This window comes from Silurus aristotelis (assembly GCF_946808225.1).
Source record: "Silurus aristotelis genome assembly, chromosome: 11".
In the NCBI taxonomy this organism is placed as follows: Eukaryota; Metazoa; Chordata; class Actinopteri; order Siluriformes; family Siluridae; genus Silurus; species Silurus aristotelis.
Window position 1 is genome coordinate 3166670 of NC_139584.1, and position 26903 is coordinate 3193572.

General features: G+C 42.2%; 1 protein-coding gene across 4 annotated transcripts in view; it reads left to right on the top strand.

The window, feature by feature from the left end:
* Positions 1–224: 224 nt before the first annotated feature.
* grip2a (glutamate receptor interacting protein 2a) overlaps positions 225–26903 on the top strand; it is a 37912-nt gene continuing 11233 nt past the window's right edge. For 2 of the 4 annotated variants that reach the window (XR_014535815.1, XM_083554867.1), the window contains exons 1-13: positions 7798–8222; positions 10511–10726; positions 14824–14904; positions 16394–16529; positions 18720–18865; positions 19269–19355; positions 19525–19600; positions 20753–20898; positions 22365–22512; positions 22655–22809; positions 24588–24716; positions 24832–24996; positions 26046–26229. Coding sequence is in view for 3 of the 4 variants with exons in the window: in XM_083554867.1 (XP_083410993.1) it covers positions 10693–10726; positions 14824–14904; positions 16394–16529; positions 18720–18865; positions 19269–19355; positions 19525–19600; positions 20753–20898; positions 22365–22512; positions 22655–22809; positions 24588–24716; positions 24832–24996; positions 26046–26229 (1487 nt within the window). In the remaining variant the exon portion in view is untranslated. Of the gene's footprint in view, positions 640–7797; positions 8223–10510; positions 10727–14823; positions 14905–16393; positions 16530–18719; positions 18866–19268; positions 19356–19524; positions 19601–20752; positions 20899–22364; positions 22513–22654; positions 22810–24587; positions 24717–24831; positions 24997–26045; positions 26230–26903 lie in introns of those variants that run through there. The other 2 variants (XM_083554868.1, XM_083554866.1) reach the window with 2 other exon arrangements.

The window sequence follows — 26903 nt, forward strand, 5'->3', positions numbered from 1 at the left end:
CTAATACTTATACTAACAGTAATCATAAAGCACAGATTTTCTTTTATTTCAATTTTTTCTAATTATAAACTCAGTTATTGTGCAGGGTCTCCTCATGTGTAATGGATGAAGTCAGCTGTGAGCCATGTTCTCAGGATGAAACTGTTCCTGTGGTTTGGCCAGACCGGATCTCTGCAGAGAGAAGCTGTTCTCCATCTGCTTTCCACTCTACAGGCCAGAAATGTTGTCACATAAACACACACACTCACACAAACTGACAAACACAATCCCAGCAGCGTCCTCGTCTTGTGGAGTCAATGATGGGTTTTTATTTTTTTTTTTCCACATCAAGTGACGACGTGACAATAAAAAAAGAAGAAGTAGGATCCCTTGTGCATCTTCTGACTGTGGTATGAGAACTAGGAAAGGAGGAGAGACAAGAATGTGTGTGAGGAAGAAATAGTTGCGTGTTTTGTAGCTGAGAACTTGAGATGTGGAGGCTCTCTTGCAGCATCAACCTGCATCAAAAACGCTTTCCCGATGGAGTTTCCTCCTCTGTCACCTCAATGAAGAAGGGATCGGGCGGAGGAGTGAAAGGGAAGAGGAGGGTGTTTTTCTCGCTGCGTTGCCGCATGGGAGTCATCAAAGGAAGAGTGAAAGGTGTGTGTGTGTGTGTGTGTGTGTGTGTGTGTGTGTGTGTGTGTGTGTGTGTGTGTGTGTGTGTGTGTTTGAAATGGAAATGAAGGTAAGGTGGAAATTTAGAGTGATTGTGATATTCACTTCACTGGAAAGCAGTGTGTGTGTGTGTGTGTGTGTGTGTGTGTGTGTGTGTGTGTGTGTGTGTGTGTGTGTGTGTGTGTGTGTTTTCACACGTTTGAGACTGATGTTTCTGTAAGAAAGTAAAAAATCATGCTTAATGTCTGCAAGTTTCCATTGGTGTTGGACTCCATCCAAACCACTAGATGGTATTGTTGCTTTCAATATCCTTTACCGATTATTCGGTGTACACCATTTTTGATTACATTTTTTTATTAAATTTTTTTTTACCATATTTATGAGAATTTTTATATTTACAAGCTCCTCTTTTTTCCTCTCTTTTTTTTTGGCTGAAATCCACTCAATTGTACCTTTGTGCTTATTAATATGGCGCCACCTATGGAGGCTGAATTCCTGCTCAATCCTGTTTGTGTAAATTTAGTCATATTAAACCTTTATTATTATTTATTTACACTTTTGATTTAAAAAAAAGTCCATATTCTTGAGAGTTCTGTCTCATTTTCACTGCTATCCTGTCTTTACATCCTGACTATAAAAGACTTAGCAGCTACGTACTCGCTAAAACATGAACCTAGCTTCTGCTCATGCACTATGTTGGCAAAAATATTGGGACACCTGACTTTTCCGCCTGTGTGTGCGTCTTTCCCAAACTTTTACCACAAAGTTGTCGAGGATGTGTTTGGATGTGTTACATTTTCACCTTCACTTGAGCTACGAGACCCAAACCTGTTTTAGCATGACAATGCACCTGTGCACAAAGCCAGCTCCATGAAGATTTAGTGTACATGGACTGGAGTGGAAGATCTCCTGCTATAGCGGCCCGCTAAAGTTCTTTGTCCTCAACCCCTTTGGGATGCATTTTTTAAACTGACTGCACTGTAGGCCTCCTCACCCTACATCAAGACCACTTTTGTGGGTGAATGAGCACAAATCTCCTTAAAATCCAGAGGAACATCTTGTGGAATGGGCACATAGCAATCAGATATTGACAAACTTTTGTCCATATTGTGAATGTTTGAACATGAAGATCCATTGTTATATTTGCAAATGTCTGTATGTAAGGTGTGTGAGATGGGTTTGCTCTCTCCAGTTGGAGATTTTGGCAGAAATTCATATGTTTGAGGTATTTGTTAATTTTTAATGAATCTGGGGGCTGGCCATCTGGCTAATCAGAAGGTTGTGAGTTCAAATCCTATCATAAATGAGTCACATTTTGCTGATATATTGTAATTAATACTTTAAAAACTGATAATACAATTCAAATAAAAGTAAACCTTTCTTGTTTTCGTTTAAAAATAAAACTACCATAAATATATATTTAGATTTTTTTTACTGAAGTTTCTTCAAGCAGTTTCAAACTGTGTGTGTTTTCAACTAATTGATTTAGATGTCACATAATATGGGAATGGATCACTGGTGTCAGGAATCCCCCTGCCACGCCCCCTTTCGGAGGCTGTCTTTCCTGGGATTCCCTGACGCACCGCGCTCCTGCTCCATTGCGTGCCCCGCCCGCCTGCAGCTGCTCGCAATCCGGCTTTACAAGGAGCAGCTGAGGCTCATCTCCGTTTTCCATTGCACCACCCATATAAACCCCACGCTCGCCTACACAGAGGGTTGGTTATTATATGTACGTGTGTGTAGTCTCGTGTTGGTCTGTGCAGGTTCCTGGTGGCTCGCTGCTCCGCGTATGCTTCCCCCGCTACGCATCTTCTCCTTCCGGATTCCTCGTTCTCTCCCCGGCGGCGTGTGCGTTTCCCGTCGCTCCTAGGACTTCTGACGCTTCTCCGTCTCTGCCTCCGCGCCGCACCCTGCACCGTGGATATTTTTGTGTTTCTTATTTGTATTACGAACTGCCGTTTGCCGGATTATCCCGCTCTGCGGGTGCTTTATGTTGGCTCTGCCTGTTTGTGAAATAAAAACGCCTGCTTATATTTTTGCCTCCGCCCCCATATACGCCGCGTGACAGAATAACCGACCCCGAAAAGGAATAAAGGACTGGAGAAAAGAGGAAAGAAAAGGAAAGGACATGATCGGATTAACGCCGTGTTCCCGGCGCAAATCGCACCTCGGTAAGCGGGTTCGCTCGGTCGTGATTCCGAAGCAACCCCCAGGAAAACCCGGAAGCTCGCGGCCAGCTCTCGGTCATGTTCGCCGAGGCCACACCCCTACGATGACGTCACGGACTTCCCAAAGCGCTTCTCTGGCAACAGAGCAGAACGGGGCGATTTTTTACGGAGCGTGCGTGACTTTATGGAGTTGAATGCGTTCCGCTACCCGACGGAGAGAACCAGGGTCGCTTCGGTCATCTATCTTCTGACGGGGGAATCCCTCACTCTCGCCATAAAGCTATGGGACGTGTATGGGGGTGAGTTTGGCACGTGCACGAGCTTCGCCTCTCCGCTCCAGGGTCTCCAAGAGAGCTCCGCCTCTCCGCTCCAGGTTCTCCAAGAGAGCTCTGCCTCTCCGCTCCAGGTTCTCCAAGAGAGCTTCGCCTCTTCACTCCAGGTTCTCAAAGGGAGCTCCTCTCCGCTCCAGGTTCTCCAAGGGAGCTCCTCTCCGCCTCCGAGCAACCCCGTGGGCTCCTCTCCGCCTCAGAGCGACCCCGTGGGCTCCTCTCTGCCTCAGAGCGCCCCCGTGGGCTCCTCTCCGCCTCCGAGCGACCCCGTGGGCTCCTCTCCGCCTCCGAGCGACCCCGAGAGCTCAGTTCAGCTCCAGTGTTCCGAGGAGTGCTCCGCTCAGCTCCAGTTTCCCGAGGAGTGCTCCGCTCCAGCGTCCCGGGGAGGGCTTGGTTCCGTCTCAAGACCCCCCTAAGGGCGTGGCTCCGCTCATGGATCTCCAGGCGAGCTCCTCTTCGCTCCCAGGCTGCCCAGCAGGCTCCGACCTGCTCCTGAGGGTCCCAAAGAGCGCCCCTTCCCCCAGGGGTTTCCCTGTGTGCTCACCTCGACTCCAGAACTGCGAAAGGGAAGTCGAACTGCTGCCCCTGGGCTCCACCGAAGGTGACGGCTCACCCCACAGTCCTGCAGAAGGTGAAGTGATGCCTCAGAGCTCCTCTCCGGACAATGTCTTGCTCCCGAGCTTCTCCCACGGTGACGTCTCACTCCCGAGCTCCTTCCACGGCGACGTCTCGCTCCCGAGCTCCTCCCACGGTGACGTCTTGCTCCTGAGCTCCTCCCACATGGCACTCCAGGGGTCCTCTAAGGGCATCGCTCGGCCTCCTGACTCCGCCGAGGACGTCCTCCAACCTCCAGCCGGGGTCGTAAGCACCTCCCAGTTCCGCAAAGGAGGTCGCTCCGTCTCTGAAGACCACCGGGGACTTCGCTCCGTCTCCGGCCTCCATCCAGGGGGGCTACCAGCCGGTAAGCCTCGCTAACTGCTCACCCCCGCCTCCGGCTGTCTGTCCCTTCCAGGTCCCCGTGGGTGAGAAGGCTCCGGTCCAGACCTCCGGCGAAGACATCACCCAGCCTCAGGTCAGCACCAGGGACGTCTTGCCCTTCCCGATCGAATGTGGTGGAAGGGGCCCCGTTCCAGGCCTCCACGGGACAGCCGATCCGTTCCGGGTTCCCGTGGTGGCCAGCCCGATACCTCAGACCACCACCGAGGACGTCTCACAGCTGCCGGCCTCCAATGAGGGCGTCACTCCGCCTCCTGAATCCCCTCGTGCAGCTCCTGGTCCCCATAGGTGACGTCTATCCGTCTCCAGTCGACGCCAGGAGTTTTGCTCCAGTCCTGGCCGCTGCGGTGGAATGTGCTCCGCTCCTGGGTCCCGCGGTGTCCATGGTCCCCTTTCAGCTCTCCTTGGGGGGGGGGGGGGGTCGCTCCGCTTCAGGTCCTTCCCGGCTCTCCCCGGCACCGTGGCAGTTCCTACTTGGTCCCTTTAGGCCCTGGATGATCGGGGGGACCGTCCTCCGGGTGCCCCGGCCCTCCGGGGTTTCTATGGGTTGGGGGCGTCCGGTGCCGCCCCTTCGGGGGGGGGGGGTGGTGGTGTCAGGAATCCCCCTGCCACGCCCCCTTTCGGAGGCTGTCTTTCCCTGGGATTCCCTGATGCACCGCGCTCCTGCTCCATTGCGTGCCCCGCCCTCCTGCAGCTGCTCGCAGTCCGGCTTCACAAGGAGCAGCTGAGGCTCATCTCCGTTTTCCATTGCACCACCCATATAAACCCCACGCTCGCCTAGAGGGCAGAGCAAAAAAAAAAACACAAACCAAAAACAATCCAGAGACCAAACCAAAGTGAGCATGGGTCAGGATCAGGAGTAGGGAACAGTATTTAGGAAGCCCGTGAGATAATCTGGCACTGAGCTAAAGTCTTGTCCTTAAATACAAGGTGGTGTAGGAACGTGAAAAACGTCAATAACGCTTACAGAACTCGGATGTACACTACGGCTCTTTGTCCTGTTGTACGGTGAAGTCGGTTCCAATGAGCCGCAGTTCAGAAGGAACTGCATGGTGTTGAAGTATGGAAGGATCCCTTTCACTTTCCGGAATAAGTCTCCAAACTTCTTCAAACTTCGCTGCTCCAAAACAACCCAAACCATTAAGCTTCCACCTCCATGTTTCACTGTGTGGGTGAGGCAGTCTGCTCATATTTTCTCTCCAGTTCTCCGTCTTACACAAGTTCTTCTGTTAGAGCCGGAAATGTTGCATTTGGACTCCACAGAACTTTCTTCCTTCCTTCCTTTCATTCACTCTCTGACCGAATTTTGTTGCATAGAAACAAAAGCAACATGTCTCTCAAACACCGTAGAAGACTCTGTGTTTCCAAACCCTTTCCATAAATAACGAAACAAACATTAATATAAAGAATAAATAAGATGTTTTATAATTTACAGCTTTTCCAATGTAACACTGAAAGAGAGATCGAGGGTCTGAACCAGACCGAAGTAGCTGCAGATTCAGATCGCTGTCTGACAAAATCACAGACGAGACCCATGAGAAGAACGACATGTCTCTTCGATCTTCTTGTTCCTGCTCTCCATGTCAGAGAGAGGACAGGAAGCCTGCAGTGACTGTATTGGAACTGACCGTGTGTATGCGTGGTTAAAGGAAATGGGTGTGTGGGGGAAGTGACACATGGACAAATGGAGAGACAGGTGTAAGCACTGGAGAACCTATAATGTCATCATCATCATCATCACACACAACTGCTGTACAGAAAGAACCCAGTTGTTCTTACTGGCTAAAACAATGAAACATGAGAGCAGTCGCCGATTGATAAATTTGCTCCAGCAGGTTTACTTTACTGTTCTCCAGAGGGGCTGGAATGAAAAGCTGTAAGGTTACAATAACCTCCACTCTCTTGTGAAGATGTTCCAGATTTTGTAGATATTCATTTAGCCACATGGGTGTTACTAAATTTAGGATGTGATGTAGGTGAGCTGAGGAGGCCTGAGGTGCAGTCAGAGTGAAAAATTCATCCCAAAAGTGTTCAGTAGGGTGGAGCTCAGAGCGCCATAGCTGGAGATGTTCCACTCCAACCCATACCTTAATGGAGCTGGATTTGTACACAGGAGCAGGTCATAGTGGAGCAGGTTTGGGGTCTTCTAGTTCAAGTGAAGGGAAAATTTTAATTCTATTGGGAGCCTCCAACTTTGTGGTAACAGTTGGTTAAAGGACCACATATGGCTGGAAAAGTCAGGCATCCCAATATTCATATAGTGTAAAAACATCTTTCTTTCTTTCTTTCTTTCTTTCTTTCTTTCTTTCTTTCTTTCTTTCTTTCTTTCTTTCTTTCTTAGGTCAAATTCAAGAAATTAAACCTTCCACAAATGTTTTGTTTATCAATTTTTTCCCTCCATTCCTTTATTTTCTTTGTTCTTTTTTCTACGTTTTTCTTTTCAATTCTTTTTTCTTGTTATACTTTTGTTCCTTCCTTCCTTCCTTCCTTCCTTCCTTCCTTCCTTCCTTCCTTCCTTCCTTCCTTCCTTTCAAGTCAAAGTGGAGAAATTCAATTCCACAAATAGATTTCTTGTTTTGTCTATCTATTCTTTGAGCTACTTCTTAATTTTTTCTTTAATTCTTTTTTATTTAAGAGTTGTGAACCCAGTATATATATTTTACAGAACCTTGATTCTGTAATTTCTTTAAAAAATACACTGGTTTATTTACAGGCAAATTCAACACAATGTATTACACAGGTTTGTATCATAACCTTGACTTCCAGACTTTCTACAGTACATTAGTAGGATTAGCAATTATGTCTTGATCATGTACAGTTTGCAGAAATGAATGAATCTGGTAAATGTGCTTTGTTCCTCCAACCAATTTCGTTTTGAAGTAATCTGTACCTGGCTGTGAATTATTATAAATCTATTTTGTAGTACACACCAGTAGATGTTAGAGGTCTGTTTATTATTTTATACTTTGTCTTATATCAAAATTTGTTATGGAAACTGACAGAATAAATTACGGAGTAACACAGAAACTCTGAGGATTTGGACTCTACTTAATGGCAACAGTCTGCTACAATGGCTCATGACTACAGGTTACATTTGATAACCATCACTGCACCTCAACATCGTTTAGATATAATAAATGGACATTCGGTGCCACCCAGGTGAGGACAGGTTTCCTCTTAAGTCTGGTTCCTCTCAAGGTTTCTTCTTTTTGCCATCTCAGGAAGATCTTCCTTCACTACAGTCGCCACCAGCTCGTTCATCAGGGACAAACTTACACTTATGTTAGTGGCACATGGGTTTTATGAGTGTGCCTAAAGAGGAAGATGGGTCATTTTATGTTTGTGTGTGTGTGTGTGTGTGTGTGTGTGTGTGTGTGTGTGTGTGTGTGTGTGTGTGTGTGTGTGTGTGTGTGTGTGTGTGTGGAGGGCAGAACAATAAGCAACCAGCAGGAAGAAACTCATATTACATATGTCTATGTTGGTGTGTGTGTGTGTGTGTGTGTGTGTGTGGGGCCCAGCACAATGAGGTGCATGACTCCTAACACCCAGAAGAAGGAAACTCATATTACATGTGTCTATGTTGGTGTGTGTCTGTGTGTGTGTTAGTGGTGCACTGAGATGATTAATAGAGAAAAGGAGGAAAGACTGATAAGTGTGAACATCTCAAGAGCCTGGGAACAGAGGGAGGAGCAAAAGGAGTGAGAGAAGGGGAGGGTAGGAGGGTAGGAGAGAGGGGTAGGAGAGGAGAAAGGGGGTAGTCTCTGCTTTGTCGCTCGGCGTCTCATTGCATCAGTGTTTTTATTCCAGCCTCATGTTACGGTTCCCTGACAGCTGGAGCTTCCCACTCGTGCTTGTCTCTTCACACACGGATCAGCCAGTGTGAAGTAAGACGCCGAGATTGGAGATCAGAGACGCAAATAATCACTTTCTGAGTCCTGTCTGGATGTTCAGGGGTTTGCAATGTACTGTGTGGACACTTGCTTTCAGATATTGTGGATTTGGGAAGCAGTATGCAGTGGACTCTGGAGTTTGGACATTGTGGCATGGATAGTGCTTGAATACTGAAGTATGCATAGTGAGTACCCTTCTGAGCATCAGAATTTGGATACTAAAGTATGAGTAGTGAGTACTAAAGTATGAATAGTGACTACTGAACATCGGAATTTAGATACTGAAGCATGAATAGTGAGTTCCTTTTTGAATATCAAAGTTTCGATACTAAAGTATGTAGATTAAATACTGAACATCTGAATTTGGATACTGAAGTATGAATAGTGAGTACCTTTCTGTATATCAAAGTTTGAATAATTAAGAATTTTTATTGCATTTCTGAACATAAATATTTGGATACTAAAGTATGAATAGTGAGTACTGAACATCAGAATTTAGATAGTGAAGTATGAAAAGTGAGTACTAAACATCAGAATTTGGATACTGAATTATAAAAATTGAGTACTGAACATCATAATTTAGAAACTTGAATATAAAAAGTGAGTGCGGAACATCATATTTTAAATAATTAAGTATAAATAGTGAATACTCAACATCAGAAATTTAAGTATGAATAGTGCGTACTGAAGAATGAATAGTAAATACTGAACATCAGAATATAGCTAAGTATAGTGAGTACTAAACATTAGATTTTAAGTACTTAAGTATAGTAAGTAATAAACATCAGAATTTAGATACTGAGGTATCAACAGTGAGTACTGAACATCAGAATTTAGATACTGAAGTATGAATAGTGAATCCTGAACATCAGATTATAGCTACTTAAGTGTAGTGAGTACTAAACATCAGAATTTAGATACTGAAGTATGAATAGTAAATACTGAACATCAGATTATAGCTACTTAAGTGTAGTGAGTACTAAACATCAGAATTTAAGTACTTAAGTATAGTGAGTACTAAACATCAGAATTTAGATACTAAAGTATGAATAGTAAATACTGAACATCAGATTATAGCTACTTAAGTGTAGTGAGTACTAAACATCTGAATTTAAGTACTTAAGTGTAATGAGTACTAAACATCAAAATGTAGATACTGAAGTATGAATGCTAAATACTGAACATCAGATTATAGCTACTTAAGTGTAGTGAGTACCAAACATCAGAATTTAGATACTGAAGTATGAATAGTAAATACTGAACATCAGATTATAGCTACTTAAGTGTAGTGAGTACTAAACATCAGAATTTAGATACTGAAGTATGAATAGTAAATACTGAACATCAGATTATAGCTACTGAAGTGTAGTGAGTACTAAACATCAGAATTTAAGTACTTAAGTATAGTGAGCACTGAACATCAGAATTTAGATACTGAAGTATGAATAGTGAATCCTGAACATCAGAATATAGCTACTTAAGTGTAGTGAGTACTAAACATCTGAATTTAAGTACTTAAGTGTAGTGAGTACTAAACATCAGAATTTAGATACTGAAGTATGAATAGTAAATACTGAACATCAGATTATAGCTATTTAAGTGTAGTGAGTACTAAACATCAGAATTTAGCTACTTAAGTATAGTGAGTACTAAACATTAGAATTTAGATACTGAAGTATGAATAGTAAATACTGAACATCAGATTATAGCTACTTAAGTGTAGTGAGTACTAAACATCTGAATTTAAGTACTTAAGTGTAATGAGTACTAAACATCAGAATTTAGATACTGAAGTATGAATAGTAAATACTGAACAGCGGTATTCAGATACTGTAGTATGCATAGTGAGTAGTGAACATCAGAGTTTGTATACTTTTTTGAAAACTTGTGTTGATGCAGTATCTCTATTGGCAGGATCTAAATATAATGTGATTGCTGAACATTAAATTCAGACTAAGGACTATAAATTATAATTTATATATTGGAGTATGAAAATCAGTATTTCTTAAAAGACTCCAGTCTGTATATTGGAGTATAAAGACTAGTATTTAATTCGAAACTATAGACAACAATAAGTAACAATAAACAGTATTACTTTAGAGACTCTTGTCTATATACCGAAGTATGAACCCAGTATCAATTTAGAGCCTATAATCTGAATTTTGGAGTATGAATAGCCTGTAGTTTGTAGCTACTTTTGAAAATGTTAAAAAGTAAATTTGGATATGGAAGGATCTCTGAATTTCCAGGATGTCATTATAAACCAGAATTTGACTACTGATACATTAATAGCCAGAGTCTTTACAGAGATTAGAGATTTAGAAGCAAAGCTAGTAAGTTATGTTATCTAAAAACGTAGATTCAGAACGTTAGATGGTGGGATCATTAGCACGTTGAGGGAAATATCAGAACCTATGCGTGCAGGATATATGCATAAATATACGTACACAAAATTCTCTGTATACATCTGCAGAATTAAAAGACACCCTGGATGATACGGGATTTGCATATGGAGCGCGATACTGTAGCATCCTCACTTTGATTTTGATGGAAGCGATGCTGTAAACCGCAGCGTGCGATAGTGAAAGTGTACGCGGAATACAGACGGGTCTCATACTTCAGTGTGGAAAAGCATGGAGACGTGACGTCGCAGACATGCTGTGCGGTTTACGGAAAGAAGGCCGCAAGGGTGAGTCTAGCCGTCTTTTACAGGTGATGGTGATAACAGCTGTAAGCTTTGAAGTATGGATCAAGAATTCAGAGTAGCCTAATTCTTAAAAACAAGAAACATTTGGTGGATGTTCATAACTAAGCACAATAATAACGTGTATAATATATAGTTTAATTATTCATTTTAATATTACATAGAGAAGAAAAATGTCAATCAGTTCGCTATAATGCGGAATCGACGGGAGCTTCATTTATTCGTGCGTAGAAAAAAACTGCGACTGCGAAACAAGCGCGGAAAATCGGCATCGGTGCAAATAGTCGTGAAAAATACGTGAAAATTCAATCAACTGTAAATAGGATTTATATGTCTGATTTATATGATTTATATAATTCTATAAATCATGGTGTAAAGAATCAAATATAAGCTAGTAATTTCACGAAATGCTATGATATATAAAAAACGAAACACCTAATTTTGCTGTCACAGGAAACTCATCAGATTTTGCGATAGTAACAGATACTCTGCTTCATCACCCTGTAATGTTGTCCTTGGTTATGTCCATAATCAATAAAAACACAGCAATGAGTATGAGTATGATGTAAATCTATATAGACACTGTATTGACAAAAGTTTGTGGACACCTGAGCATTCGATTGGTGTGATTTTTGATTCCACGTTTCGTCTCTATTTGCTGTTAGAATAACCTCCACTCTTCTGTGAAGATGTTTAACTAGATTTTGGAATGTGTTTGTGGAGATTCAGCCTGTTAGTAAAGTCAGGTTGAGGAGGCCTGGGGTGTAGTCAACATGAAAAATCCATCAAAAAGTAGTTCAATAGGGTTTATAGCTCTATAGTGGGAGATCTTCCACTCCAACACATGTCTCCATGGAGCTAGCTTTGTACACATGGGCATTGTTAAGCTGGAACAGGGTTGGGGCATGCTAACACATCTAAAGACATACTATACAATTGTGTGTCTCCAACTTAGTGGTGGGAATTTAGGAAAGAACCGGACATGGTGTGAAAGGTCTGCTGTCCCAGTACTTTTGACAATGTTGAGTACTCAATTTAGAGCAAAATATACACTATGTACATGATAGAACCCACAAATAGTCCTAGTGCTGGAATTCTCCTGCAGCATATCAGATCTCAGATGCCCATATATTACACTTCTGGTAACAGATCACTGATGATTGTTCATGGAAAACATTGAAGATCTGGGAGCGAAGTTTTATCCAGGTCTTGCGTCTGCTCTATATATAACGTTGGTCTGAAAATAGGCCCACCAGCATTGTAGGAACAGCCTGCGTTTAACCTACATTAGGAATGGTGTCATGGCGAGCTGGGCTGTGCTGGGTGGCGTGCGACGCTCTAAATTACTTGGAGACTTTTTTAATTGACTTGTGCGCGCCAAAAGTAATCTAGAAAACTTTTTTTCATTGCATTCATGGAACAAAAGAAATAATATACCAAGAACACCTCGTCAAGTGCCGTATCTACACCCAAAAGTATTGGGACACCGGACCTTTCCAGCCGTATGCGGGGACACAATTGTACAGGGTTTCATTGGACGTTGCACTATGTTCACTCGCACTATAAGAACCCTTTCCAGCATGACAGTGCTCCTGTGCACAAAGCCAGCTCTGTGAAGATCTGCTTTACATGTGTTGCAGTGGAAGATCTCCTGCTATAGAGCTTCAAAACTATTGAACAATTCTGGGAGGGATTTTTCACGCTGGGCCTTCTCACCTCACCCACATCATTTATGGATGAATGAGCACAAATCTCCATAAACACACTCCCAAATCTAGTGGAAAACTCATGTTCCCAGAAGAATGGAGGATGTTCAAAATGAAGCACATACCAATCTTATGGTCAGGTGTCCAGAAACTTTTGGCCAAAACATATACTGCATGTATTTTTTTATGCCAGTCTGCAGATCTCCGTGTTTCACTTGTGCTTTCCTGCACTTGTGTGTGTGTGTGTGGTAGTGATAGTTCTGACCTATTTGGCACTCTAAGTGAAATTTCGCTTGGAGACTGCGGAGCATGGCAGGGGTAAAGTGACAGCATCCAGTTAGCAGCATCACTGGGGGAGAACGAGGCAGATTTCATGAGTGTCTATATAAAAAACCTTGTGTCAGTGTCACGTGGCATGTTGGTGCCCTGGGCTGTTATATATGTTGCCTTATATACACCAGAGAGTTTTACTCGTGGGTAGAATTGCGACCAAAGGAGCAGCTGCTATAATTAAACATACTAATATATAATGTTGTTTTGTTAATATGTTAATATTTGCTTTATATACTGTATTTATATTCATATCTTTATCCAATGTATATATATAAACATGCTCGCAAAACCAAAATACAAAAAAACTTCCCATAAGAAATAATGTAAATTTATATAAAACTAAAATTACAGTACGTTATTCAGTAATACAGTATGATAATACATATTATGAGTGATGTTATTGGATTTACTGTGTACTGTAACAGTAATAATCTTAAATAAAAACGAATAAACTTGATGCTTACTGTACCTTCGAGACGAGTCGAGGCTGGTATGAGGGAGATGAGGAGGAAGAGAGGAGGTGAAGTGGGGTTATTCCTCGGAACGAGAATCTCCTTAAATTACGATGTTGGGAAGACTTTTACCCAAATGACTGATTTCACTTAGTATTTACTTAATTGGCTTCACTTTTTTGGATTCATTTACATTTTTTGACTCACTGGAATCTTTTTCTTTTCTCTCCCTTTTTTCAAAAAAAATCACGAACCACTTGCTTTTGCCTGTTTTTTCATTATTCCATGGAAATGTGATTATCATTAAAGAGATTCATAGAGACAAATCGTTGATCTTGTCCTGTTATAAACGCTTTCGAGGTCAGACGCACACACGTCTCGTTCATGCTTCTTGATGATTTCATTTTTCGCTTCGACAACAATCGTCTCCTTCTTCTTAGCGCCTTCCATTTCAGGGTTTTTCTTCATGAACACATCGCTTTACTATTAAAGTCATCACTGCACTTAGTAACAACTAAACAGTACGCAAAATACACTGCTTTACACACACACACACACATGTGGTCACGGTAAGGATACAGTACAGGATGTATGGTAAAGAGAACTCTACTTCGGTTTGCTAACGATACGGGAACTACACAAAGACTGAGGGAAAATACTCTACTGGGTAGCTGACTTGGGTGATCGCTTTCAGTCTGAAAACACATTCTCGATCGACGCACGTATATCTGATTTTCGCTCACAATCCAATGCGAATTCCAACTAAATTTTTTGCTCGTATTACAAAACACTCGCAACTATTAGCTAGCTAGCTATCAGTAGAACCCTGGTTTGCGAGTGTTTTGTAATATCTAGCTAGCTAGCTATTCAAGAGCAATGCAATTCAAGGAAAGTAAAAAGGCTTCCTTATTTAGAAAAAACTGATAGAATGCAATAAAATGAAGAAAACCAAACTGGAACTATTTAATCATAATCAGCTGCATACAACCACATTAAACTACAACCTGATTTGAAGATCCAACTCAATTAATTTTTATTTGTATAGCACTTTTTAACAATGGACATTGTCTGAAAACGGGTTTTACAGAGATTTAGCGGTTATTAAGTTGTTTAAGAGTGTATAAGTTTAGTGTCGCTAAATATGTTGCTTATAACTGTGAGTTTATCTCTAATGAGCGAGTCAGAGGTGACTGTGGCGAGGAAAAACTCCTTGAGACTTCATGAGGAAGAAACCTTGAGAGGAACCAGATTCTCGAACTAGGAGACACAAACTTGTTCCAGCATTACAAAGTCCCTGTGGACAAAGCCAATAGGGACTAAATGTACAATGGGATGTTCCATAATCACATATTAATCTTATGGTCAGGTGTCTACAAACTAGTGGCCAAATAGTGTATTTTTTCTTACATTTTTTTATATTTTCATTTGCCATTTTCTGGCGTAAACAAAGGAATTTTACACAGGAAACCTACATTTGTGTACATTGAGGTTTTTGGCCAAGCTTTTGATGTATTTCATGCCATGAATCAGTGAGGAAGGGTTGCCAGATGTTTCAGGAGGGCTAACGACTTTTGTTATTTGGTTGTTCCAGATGACGGCCATTATTCCAAAGGGAATAAAGATTGTGCAGCCAACAATGGCAGCGTGGTCTCCAAGAGGCGCAGCATTCCAGGTAAAAATGCACCTTAGATCAGGATTCTTTACGAAACGTCTTATGAGAGGTTCAACTCAGCACACACGCAGATGTTCTGGAGATGTTCTGGACTTTAAACACATCGCATCCTTCTTTTGCTTCACACTTTCCCTCTTGAACTTTCTTTCTCTCCAAGGATTTGAGGATCCAACAAATGAGTTTCTGTTTATGGATTATAGAATAGAATAAGCATTTCCAAAAGAAAAATATTTGGCTTCTATGACTCATTTTGACTTTTATATTGACATAAAATCTGTAGGTACACTGGGTACACCATATAGACAAAAGTATTTGGACACCTGACTTTTCCAACCAATGTGGTTCCAATGTGGTCCATCCTAAACTGTTAGCACATAATTGGACTCGCAATTGTAAAAGCTGTTCCGGCATGACAATACCCCTGTGCACAAACATCCAGCTCCATGAAACATGGTTTACATGGTTCAGAGTGGATCTTGAGTGGTCTCCTATAGATCTCTCACCTCAACCCTATTGGGATGAATTTTTCACACCGACTGCACCCCAGGCCTCCTCATCCTACATCAGAACTTGACCTTTGTAACATCCATTGTGGGTGATTGAGCACAAATTTCCATAAAATCTAGTAAAACATCTTTCCAGAAGAGTGAAGGTTAATACAACAGCAAATGAGGACTACATGTGGAATGGGATGTATGTGTACTACATTCATATAAATTGCAATATACACTGCTCTCAGCTGTAATAGAAAAATGAATGAACTTTGGACCAATCCGATTCGAGAATTTAAACATCACTGTGGTATAAATTGTTTAGAAAAAGAGAAGAAAAAGGGAAACCAATACCAGCTTAGATTATGTAGATAATCAGGTAAAGTGGTCATGAACATGGCCTATTCAATCAAAGTTTTACATTGATGTCATGTACCCTTATCCAGGTTGATGGATTTGAATCAGAAGTGCGATATAATTCCATTACTGCACTGGACATACTGTAATAAAATAATAATTTTGGCTTTAGAGATTAGAAAATTACCAAGATGGTGGCAGGGCCACTTCAGATCCAAAACAGTGCTGTGTTCGTTTTGTCTGTTTTTACCCCATGTGTAAGATGTGTTAGTTTAGTTTTTTTCTTGTGTTAATTTATGCGGTTTCATGTAGCAACTGGCCCTGGTGGGAACGTTGTTTCGTTCCACTGTGTACTACACTGTAAATGGCTGAAATGAGAATGCAAGCCTCTTAATTAACTTGACCTAAATGATTTAATAATAAAATCTTGCTAAAAAAAAAAGAGTAGAGATTAATCCAACTGGGACGTGAGCAAAGGTTCTTGAAGCAGTGCTGCTAAAATCGTGTAAAGGATTTCCCTGAAGAATCAGGATGCATGATGAAACGCTGTCTGAATTCAGTTTGTGTGTGTGTGTGTGTGTGTGTGTGTGTGTGTGTGTGTGTGTGTGTGTGTGTGTGTGTGTGTGTGTGTGTGTGTGTAGATGAAATTCGAGGGCTGACCACAGTGGAGCTGATAAAGCAAGAAGGTTCTAGTCTCGGCCTCACCATCTCTGGAGGCTCAGACAAAGACGGCAAGCCTCGAGTGTCAAACCTGAGACCAGGAGGCCTGGCAGCCAGGTGAGGCGCTGTCCTCTCTTTCTCTCTCTAATAACGTAGCATACGTGTTTAATATCACTTTAACTGTATTCCAGTGGGTCAGTTCTGCTAAATTGGAGTGGGTTTAAATGATATATCGAGTGTTTTGTGTCTAAGAAGCACTTTTGTTTAATGAAGTTTTCTCACTTTCACAAGGAAAGACATTATAACCCTATTAAACACCTTTGGGATGAATTTTTCACCCTGACTGCACCCCAGGTCTCCTCACCTCACCTACATCAGTACCTAAATTTACTAACTGGCTGAATGAACCTTCACAAATCTCCTCGAACACTCCAAAATCAAGTGTAACATCTCAACTTCCCAGAAGAGTGGAGCTTATTATAACGTGGATTTGGATGTTCAATGATGATCTTATGGTCAGATGTGCACAAAGTTTTCATCCATATAATGTAGCTGAGCATAACAGGCAACTCTGCAGCTGTAGTGTGTGTGTGTGTGTGTGTGATCTCAGGGTCAGTGCTGCTGCATCACAACAAACCCCTGAGACTATGAGGTCAGGCAAACACGTTTGGACGTTGATTTTTTTTTTTATGGAGTAGAACAGCTGACTCGTGTGGTGTAAAAATAACTTGCAGTAAAGCGTGTGTGTGTGTGTGTGTGTGTGTGTGTGTGTGTGTGTGTGTGTGTGTCCATCCTGTTCACAGTTAGTAACAGGAGGTGTGAGACAGTTCGAGATTACAATGCACCACACACCAGGTCTTTCAGCACGTGTTACCTTACGGAGGAGGCGTAAACAAATGAAAGGCGCCATCCAAAACACGTTTTTTTTAATTTTATTTTTTTTTAGATCAAATTATCAAATCATTTATTTTGCCATGTAGTTTTGGGCTGAAAAATTAAAAAGGAACCTCATGAAGCAACCCGTTTTTTTTTACACTCATCCTGAAGGACAGTTTCTACTGATATGCAGATTCAGCTGTTTTCAGTTCAATAAAATATTAATAACTCTGAAACCTCCAGCTAATTGAACAAAACACAAATGATGCTCACTGAAATCGTCGATTGAACAAATAAGGAACAATTTTGAGTCTTGACTGAATGGATTCACATGAAGGGAGGATGTATAGGATGTCTTTGGTTGCAGTAACATTACATTTTCCCTTCGCTTCAACTAGGAGACCCAAAACCCGTTCCAGCGCCTACATTGGTGGAAGTGAAAGATCTCCCGCTATAGAGTTGACTGCACCCCAGGCCTCCTCACCTTACCTAAACAGATCTTCACAAATCTCCATAACATCTAGTGGAAGAATCTACCGAGAAGAGTGGAGATTATTGTAGCAGAAACTAAATGTGGAATGAAATGTTCCAAAAAGAAGCAATCTTGTGTTCAGTTGCCCACAATAAGATGTGTCCTTATAATATTTATAAGGAGCATCTATATTGGTAAATTTCATCCAAGCTCATCAACAGCGGGTGAATAAAACAAAAGACTCTGTCTAAGCCCAATGCTTTAACTACTCAGCTATAACCTCTTTACCACTTTAAATCGTGTCATTGTCATTGCCCTCATTTGCATACTGAAATATGATTGGCTGTTTGATTTTATGAAGCAATAACACTTAGATATTTAAAATTGAGGAAGTGAATAAAACAGTTTGTGGTCAGTGTGTGTGTGTGTGTGTGTGTGTGTGTGTGTGTGTGTGTGTGTGTGTGTGTGTGTGTGTGTGTAGAGAGTGTGTGTGTCTGCATACCCCTCAGCCAAAATACATCCTACTGCAGAGTGAATGTGTGTGTGCTAATGGTGCTAACAGGCAAATGCACAACGCTGCAGGAAAGCGGACAGAGAGGCTTAAATTAGCATCCACGCAAACACATAACAAGTCAGATCGAGCTAGACACCTGCACGGGACAGACACATACACAGCTTTTGGGTTGCCATTGTTGTCACAAGTCATATGGTCGCAGTGACGCCTTGAACAAACCTGCCTGAAAAAAGACTTTCGAAAGACTGCTGTTTTGTATAAAACTCATACACAGGCAACATCGGTACATAATTAAAAATCCCACTGCAAAAATGTGCATTCTGACTTATACCATAAAAACATTCCTCACATTTCAGCTCCTTCGTATAGTTTAATGGCATAATGAGCAATGTAAATCAAATTTGGTGCCATTTGTGCTAATGTGCGGTGTGTGTGCTAATCTCAGGAGTGACCAGCTGAACACAGGCGACTACATCAAGTCTGTGAACGGGATCAACCTGTCCAAGCTGCGCCACGAGGAGATCATCAGCATGCTGAAGAACATCGGAGAGCGGGTGGTGCTGGAGGTCGAGTACGAGTTGCCTATTCTCGGTACGCCCTCGTAAACACGTGACTTACAAAGCAGCGATCTCAGTTTTCCGAAAACCTATTATAAGGGTGTGTAGGGTCAAAACCTCATCCGAAAGGTCCTAGGAATCAATTTAAAGAAAAAATGTGAGAGAAAAGGAACGTATTTAATCGTGTCAATGGGATGAGTGTCAGTGTGACTGAAGAAGCTAACAGTGAATTCATGTGACTTCTGCAGGCCAGGAGCTTTGTGGTGGAGAATGAAAATGCTGTTATTTCTGTCTCCTTGTTGCTGAGCTGTGTCCGCTCGCTGTGTGTGTGTGTGTGTGTGTGTGTGTGTGTGTGTGTGTGTGTGTGTGTGTGTGTGTGTGTGTGTGTGTGTGAGTGTGTGTGTGTGTGTGTGTGTGTGTGTGTGTGTGTGTTTCAGCTCCTGGCAGTTCGAGCAGCGTCATCTCCAAAACCATTGAGGTGTGTTTGGAAAAGGAAGGCAACAGTTTTGGCTTCGTGCTCCGAGGTAGGATGGACAAAAGTATTGGGACACCTGAGTTTACCAGCCGTACTGTATGTGGCTTATTGTGAGGAAAACCCAGAAATTTGGTCTAGATCTTTCAGAACATTAAGTGCTGATGTTGAATAGTGTGTGTGTGTGTGTGTGTGTGTGTGTGTGTGTATGATGTTCGCAGGTGGGTTTCATGAGGACTGGCATAAGGCTCGTCCTCTGGTTGTGACCTACGTCAGACCTGGGGGCCCTGCAGACAGGTGAGACAAGATAAATTACAGAACTCGTGTTTTGTGTGTGTGTGTGTGTGTGTGTGTGTGTGTGTGTGTGTGTGTGTGTGTGTATGTATGTGTGTGTGTGTCAGTGAAATGTGTGGTATTTAGTAGTATTTGGGTGCATAGTTTATAAATGTAGTATGCATTTATGCTCTGTGTGTGTGTGTGTGTGTGTGTGTGTGTGTGTGTGTGTGTGTGTGTGTGTGTGTGTGTGTGTGTGTGTGTGTGTGTCTGTGTCTCTGTGTGTGTGTTTCAATGAGTATATTTGGGACAGTAGTGTGTGGGTATTTGGGTGTATAGTGTTTAAAAGCAGAAAGCATTATATATGTGTGTATGTGATTCGCTGAGATTTGTGGTATTCTGTGCGATTTGGGTGTTTAAATGCAGTATGTATCTATATGTGTGTTTGTATGTTTGTATATGTGTGTGTGGGGGGGGGGAATTCGGAGGGGGCTTGTGAGGTGCTTGCAGGTCTGTTAGCTGGTTGGTGAAGCTGCTGGCAATATGCTGCACACACACACACACACACACACACACACACACAGACACACAAAAATTTAAATCCTTCAGCAGAGGCATTTGTGATGTCTTTAGTTTTATGATTGCACTATGAAGATGTTGCTAGCATGTAAACAAAAAAAAACAACAACAACAACTAGCAAAGAGCAGCTCAGTCTTGAAGTTTTTTACACAGTCACCTCCATCCGCACCAAGTTTTTCTAACTGCGTCGAGTTTTCCATCGCTTCTGACTCAGTTTGAAACCGTTATCTACAAAAATAGAAAAAATGACGCCAGAGAGCTAAAAACAGCCGCGGCTCACAACGTCTCCAAGCTGAATCACTCTCTTCCCCAGCATGGAGATCAGTGTTACTCTGTGCCAGGATCACACTCAGGTGGAATTGTGTCTTCCAAAGCGTCATGCAGTCGGCACACTGCTAATCTGGCCGCTAGAAGCTTTTTATTACTGGTTAGCTGCATTTAGCCTGGTGGAGAGACAAGAAATAGAACACGTCGGATTACAAAAACAGGCCGGAAACTGTGTAGATTTTATTTTATTCTGTACGTTTGTTTGTCCTTTCCCATATTCTATTTTTCGACTTTATTCCACACTTTCTCTCTCTCTATCCCTCACTCAGAGAGGGGACTCTGCATGTAGGGGATCGGGTGTTGAGCGTAAACGGTGTGACTCTAAACCGCCGGAAACATGCGGACGCTCTTACTCTACTCATGCAGAGCAGCCAGGAAGCTTGTTTCCTCATCGAGTACGACATCACGGTCATGGGTGAGCGCACGTGCACACTGGAGCAAAAACAACCACCTTCTGCTACCCTGTGTGTGTGTGTGTGTGTGTGTGTGTGTGTGTGTGTGTGTGTGTGTGTGTGTGTGTGTGTGTTTCACCTCGGCTCATAAATCAGATGTACCCTTCTGTATGACATGCAATACCTACACACCATCTGTATCACTATCTGATCGATTATCCACATATTTCTATCTGTACATTTACATTTACAGCATTCAGAAGACTCCTTTATTCAAAACCACTTCCAATGATCTCATTTAGCAGCTGAGGGTTAAAGGCTTTGCTCAAGGGCCCACCTGGGGCAGCTCGGTGGTGCTGGGATTTGAACTCGTGACCTAATAATTATAAGTCTAACGCCTTAATGACTGAGCTACAACTTTCCATTTTCCATCTCTGTTCAGATTAAAGTTGCCTTCAACTAAAGCTTAATTTTCCACCCTCCAACTTTTAAAGAGAACCCCAACTCGAAATTCCTTTATAAAATTTATAAATATAAATAATAATAAGAATCATTCAATCAATAATTTGTTGTGTTGATTTGACACGACCAAGATACGTCCTGTGTGATGTGAACAACTAGGTATGTCCACTCTCTCCACTGGGGTCCTGTCGATGTTTAGCGGTTGGTATGACCGCTCCTGCTTCTTGCTAAAGTCCACTATCAACTGCTTAGTCTTGCTGACGTTTAGGAGAAGATTGTTCTCCTGGCACTATCTCTCCAGGTTTTTAATCTCCTGTAGGTAGGCTGTCTCATCGTTGTTGGAGATCAGGCCCACCACAGCAGTATAGTTAGCAAACTTCATAATAGTGGTGGAGTTGGAAGTGGCCACACAGTCTTGTGTGTACAGTGAGTACAGCAGGGGGCTCAAAACACAACCCTGAGGAGCTCCAGTGCTGAGGGTGGGGGTGGATGAGGTGTGTTTGCCCAACTGTACTGCTTGTAGCCTCGCAGTCAGGATGTTGAATATCCATTGACACAGTAGCAAGTCCCAAGACCTCTAACTTAGAGGTGAGCGTGGAGGGAATTATGGTGTTAAACGCTAAACTGTATTCCACAAACAGCATAAGGTAGTCGTTGAGGCAAGTAGGCTGGGGTTTCTTCAGGACAAGAACAATGGTGGACTGTTTGAAGCATGAGGGGACAACAGACTGATATTAATATTCACGCAGCATTAAAGCCTGGAATGGGCGTGTCCTAATGTGAACAACTTCCTGCTTGAATCCCTGTCATCTGTAAACTTCTAGTCTCGTAAAGATGTCCTAGAATTTTAGAACGATTAGCACATTCCCAGGGTTCGAATCCCGCCTCAGGCCTGTGTGTAAAGTTTGTGAGTTCTCCCCGGGTTATTTGGTTTTCTCTCCCAGACGTGACGAAATAATGTATGGATTGATGAAGCTGCATTTCATCTGCAAAGTAAAAGTGTGTGTGTGTATATGTGTTTGGTCAGAGTCAGTGCAGCAGTCTTCAGGTCCTCTGCAGGTCGAGATCATGAAGAGCGCAGGCTCTGTCCTGGGACTGAGCCTTACCACTGCCCTCTACAGGAACAAGCATGTCATTACCATCCAGAAAATCAAACCTGCAAGCGTCGCAGAGAGGTTCAAAACACACAGACCAACACACACACACACACACACACACACACACACACACACACACACATTAATATTAATTAAAATCCATTATTTATTTGCGTGCTCTCTCTTTCTCTTTGTGTGTGCGTGTGTGTGTGTTTATCAGGTGTGGTGCTCTTCATGTAGGTGATGTTCTCTTGGCTATAGATGGCATGGGCACTGAGCACTGCTCTTTAATGGAAGCTCAGCAGCTGCTGACCAACTCCTCAGAGGTCACCAAACTCGAGATCCTACCGTCTTCACGAGGCCTACACGACACAGGTATAGCCACACACACACACACACACACACACACACACACACACACACACACACACACACACACACTTTACCTCTCTGACCTCTGTGCAGGCTGTATTGTCGTTATAGTGACTCAAGGCAGAACCCTTTGGGCTGATGTTGTATGTGCGATGAATCACACACACACACACACACACACACACACCTCAAGCATGTGCAGTGAAAAGTATAGTTGACACTGTTAGTAAAAAACATATCCAATGATTTTCACAAAAATAACTATTTTAACTATTTCATTGCAGATGACAAAATGGCAAATGATGGATAGATAGATAGATAGATAGATAGATAGATAGATAGATAGATAGATAGATAGATAGAGAGAGAGAGAGAGAGAGAGAGAGAGAGAGAGAGAGAGAGAGAGAGAGAGAGTCCGGTTGAGCTGCACTATATGGCCAAATGTTTGTGGACACCTGATCATAAGATTTGTCTTGGAACATCCCATTCACTATGTAGTTCCCATTTGCTCTTATAATAAACTTCATTCTTCTGAGATGTTTCGCTAGATTTTGTGGAGATTTGTGCTTAGTGAAGTCAGGTACTGATGTAGGTGAGGTGAGGAGGTCTGGGAACAATTAGGGGTCCCAATACTTTTATTCATATACTGTAGATGCAGCTAGTGTAATGCTAAACTAGTCGTTATTAGCACTGCTTGTTAGCTGTATTTGTGCAACCCTTCGCTTCTTGGGATCAGTTTATCAACACCGCACTATAGGAGTGTCAGAGTGTGTAATACCCAGTGTGTGTGTGTGTGTGTGTGTGTGTGTGTGTGTGTGTGTGTGTGTGTGTGTGTGTGTGTGTGTGTGTGTGTGTGTGTGTGTAATACGTAAAAAGAAGTCTGTATCTTGCATTTTCGAATTGTGTGTGTGAATGAGCGTGTGTATGTCATTAAGCCTTGCTCCGAAACTTTTAAATTAATAATAAATATTAAATTAAAGAAAAAAAATTATTACCTTTGTGCATAAATCTGTTGTGATTTGATGCTTTTTTTTTTTTTTTTTAACCTCCTAAAGAAACCAAATTCCGGAAATGTTAGGACTTTTTTTATAAATTTCAATAAAATGAAAGCTAAAAGACTTTTAAATCACATTAGCCAATATTTTAATCACAATAAAAAAATTAAATTTAATTTTGACATTTTGAATCTTAACATTAAATAAATAATAAAAAAACAACCAAACAAAAACTCCCCATAAAGAAAGCACACTTTCTCTCAAGGAATCAAAAAAGATCAGACGCTCAAACACCCTTTGATGTCTAGATGTGCACGTGCCTGGGTGGGCGTGGCTTTGTGGGCGTGACCTGCAAGAACAAACTAGTGGTGCAGCTGGTGGTTAATTTATCGTCGTTAGTGTTTTCCTCTTTCATGCACGCGCACGCACCCTCACATACACACTTTCACTCGATCAAAGCAAATCCTGATGTGTTGTGTTCTTGTTGAAACCATCAAGTTTTTAAAGAAAAATGTTCCTTCCGCCGTTGCTCTCGGCTTTATCCAAGCTGGCGAGCAAATGTAAGAGACGGAAAAAAAGGGAAGAAATGAATGTGCATGACATGTGGCTGTAGCAGTGTTGAGAAACTTCTAGAATCTTCTAGAAAAAATCCAAAAACTCAGAATTTGCTCAGCCTACATCCACAAGATCATCTTTTAGCCTGTGATTTAATGAGTATGATTTGTTGCTCACAGACATCATGATGTGTGTGTGTGTGTGTGTGTGTGTGTGTGTGTGTGTGTGTAGTGCGTGTCCAGAGAAGCAGCCAGCGTCAGTGGGAGTCTGGTGTGAACTACCCCAGTGCCCCTGCACCCACCCACAGCAAAACTCCATCCACCTGGAGCAACACCACCCCTACACACTCCCACTGCACATGTGAGTGCACCAACATGCATGTGTTTGTGTGTACACATTATAAGTGTGTGTGTGTGTGTGTGTGTGTGTAACTGATCATCCTAGATGTTTATTCTGTGTCTGTTCTGGTGTGTAGCAGTGGCATCGGGGAGCTCGTCCCAGACGTCTGGCGTTCACAGCTCGAAGAGCGGTTGTGTGTACCCGAGCCCGTACCCATGCAGCACTCTGCCCTCGTACCCCTCAAGCCCACGCAGCACCACCACCAGGAGAAAACCCAGGAGAGCCGAGCACAAGAGCTCATGTAAGAGAACGTGCTCTAAATGAATCCTGCGATATTTCTAATGTGATGCACCAATCTAATCTAAGTCTCTGGACTGATCACACAGTTGTCTGTCTCATTTATTCCCTTTTATTGTTCAATCTAATCTAATCTGTGTGGTCTTTCTGTTTGATCAGTTTCTTGCTTCTATCTGTGGGTTGATCTTTTTTCTGATACTATATTATGTTCTGTTTCCTTCTGGTCTAATCACTCTTTGGTATTGTCTGATCTCCTTTTCCTTCTGTTTTCTTCCAATATTATCATGCTCTTGCTTCACTGGTCTGATCTCTTTCTGATACTATATTTTGTTTTTTCCTTCTGTTTCCTTCCTGTCTGATTACTCCCCTGTCTCTCCGTTCTATGTTCTATGGTCTAATCCCTTTTTCATATCATATGCTCTTTATCCTTTCTGTTTCCTTCCCATCTGATCACTGTTTAGTTTCTCCCTTTAGTCTGTTGTTGGTATTGTCTGATCTTTCTTTCTTTCGTTCTGTCATTCTTTTGCTTTTACTGACATTTATATGTTCTTTTTTCTTTTGTTTCCTTGCAGTCTGATCACTCGATTTGGTGTTTGGTCTAATCTATTTCTGAAAATGTATGTTCTTATTCTCCCTGTTTTCTGCCTGTCTGCTCCTTCGCTGTTCTATCTTTGGTCTGATCTCTCTTTGGTAATATCTGATCTTGTTCTTTCTGTTTTTTTCTTGTATGATCTCTTTCTTTGCTTCTCTCTTTTATTTGTGGTCTGATCTCTTTTTGAATATGTACTCACTTCTTCTGTTTTCTTCCTGTCTGATCACACTGGTTTTTTTCTTCTGTCTCTGGTCTGTTCTTCATTTGATATCGTCTGATCTTTGTGTTTTTTATTATTTTTCTTGTATGATCAGTGTTTTTGCTTCTCTCTTCTATCTACAGTTTGATCTCCTTATTTGGTATTGTCTGATTTGATGGATTGATCTCTCTCACATCTGATCTCCTCATCTTTCTTTCTCTGATCTCTCTTTTCTATCTTTGTTTTCCTGCTCTATTATCAGTGTCCCTCTCCAGCACGGTGGGTGTTGGTGGTCAGGTGGTGCACATCGAGAACAACAAGGTGGTGCTGAGAGGAGACCCGCTCGCTGGCTTCGGCTTGCAGCTCCAAGGAGGAGTGTTTGCCACAGAGCCGCTGTCTGCACCCGCCTGCATCCGATTCGTAGAGCCAGACTCACCTGCTGAAAGGTATACACCTGTGTTTGATGTTCTAGATACAAGAATCCTGGTATAGATATTCGCAACTTGAGTGCTGAGCAAGGACCATGAGCCTCCAGAACGAGTTCCTGGGTTGAGGGACAGTGAGCCTCCAGAACGAGTTGCTTGGTCCTGGTGCTGTTCCCTCTGTTGGTGTTTATCCTTAAAACCTCATTAATATATATCGAGAGACCATGAGCCTTCAAAACAAATTTCTTGGTTGAGAGATCATAAGATTTCAGAATGAGTTCCTTGGTTGAGAGACAGGAGCCTCCAGAACGAGTTCCTTAGTTCTGAAGCTGTTCTCTTGTGATGGTCTTGTGAGTCATCCCACTATCTCTTCTGGTCTTTATTGTCTTCTGTCTGATCACTTTCTGGTTTCTCTTTTTAGTCTGTGGTCAGATCTTTTCCTGATATTGTATGTTTTTTTTTTCTCACTCTCTTTTGTTTATTTCCTGTCTGATCACTCTGGTCTCTCTGTTCTGCCTTTCGTCTGATCCCTTTCTTGTGTTATATGCTTTCTTTCCTTTCTGGACACTTTCTGGTTCCTCTCTTCTTTTCTGGTCTGATCTCAGATTAGTATGGTCTGATCTCAGTTTAGTATAGTCTGATTTTTTTCTTTCTGTTTTCTTTATTTATGAGCACCTTCTTGTCTTGCTTTTTTA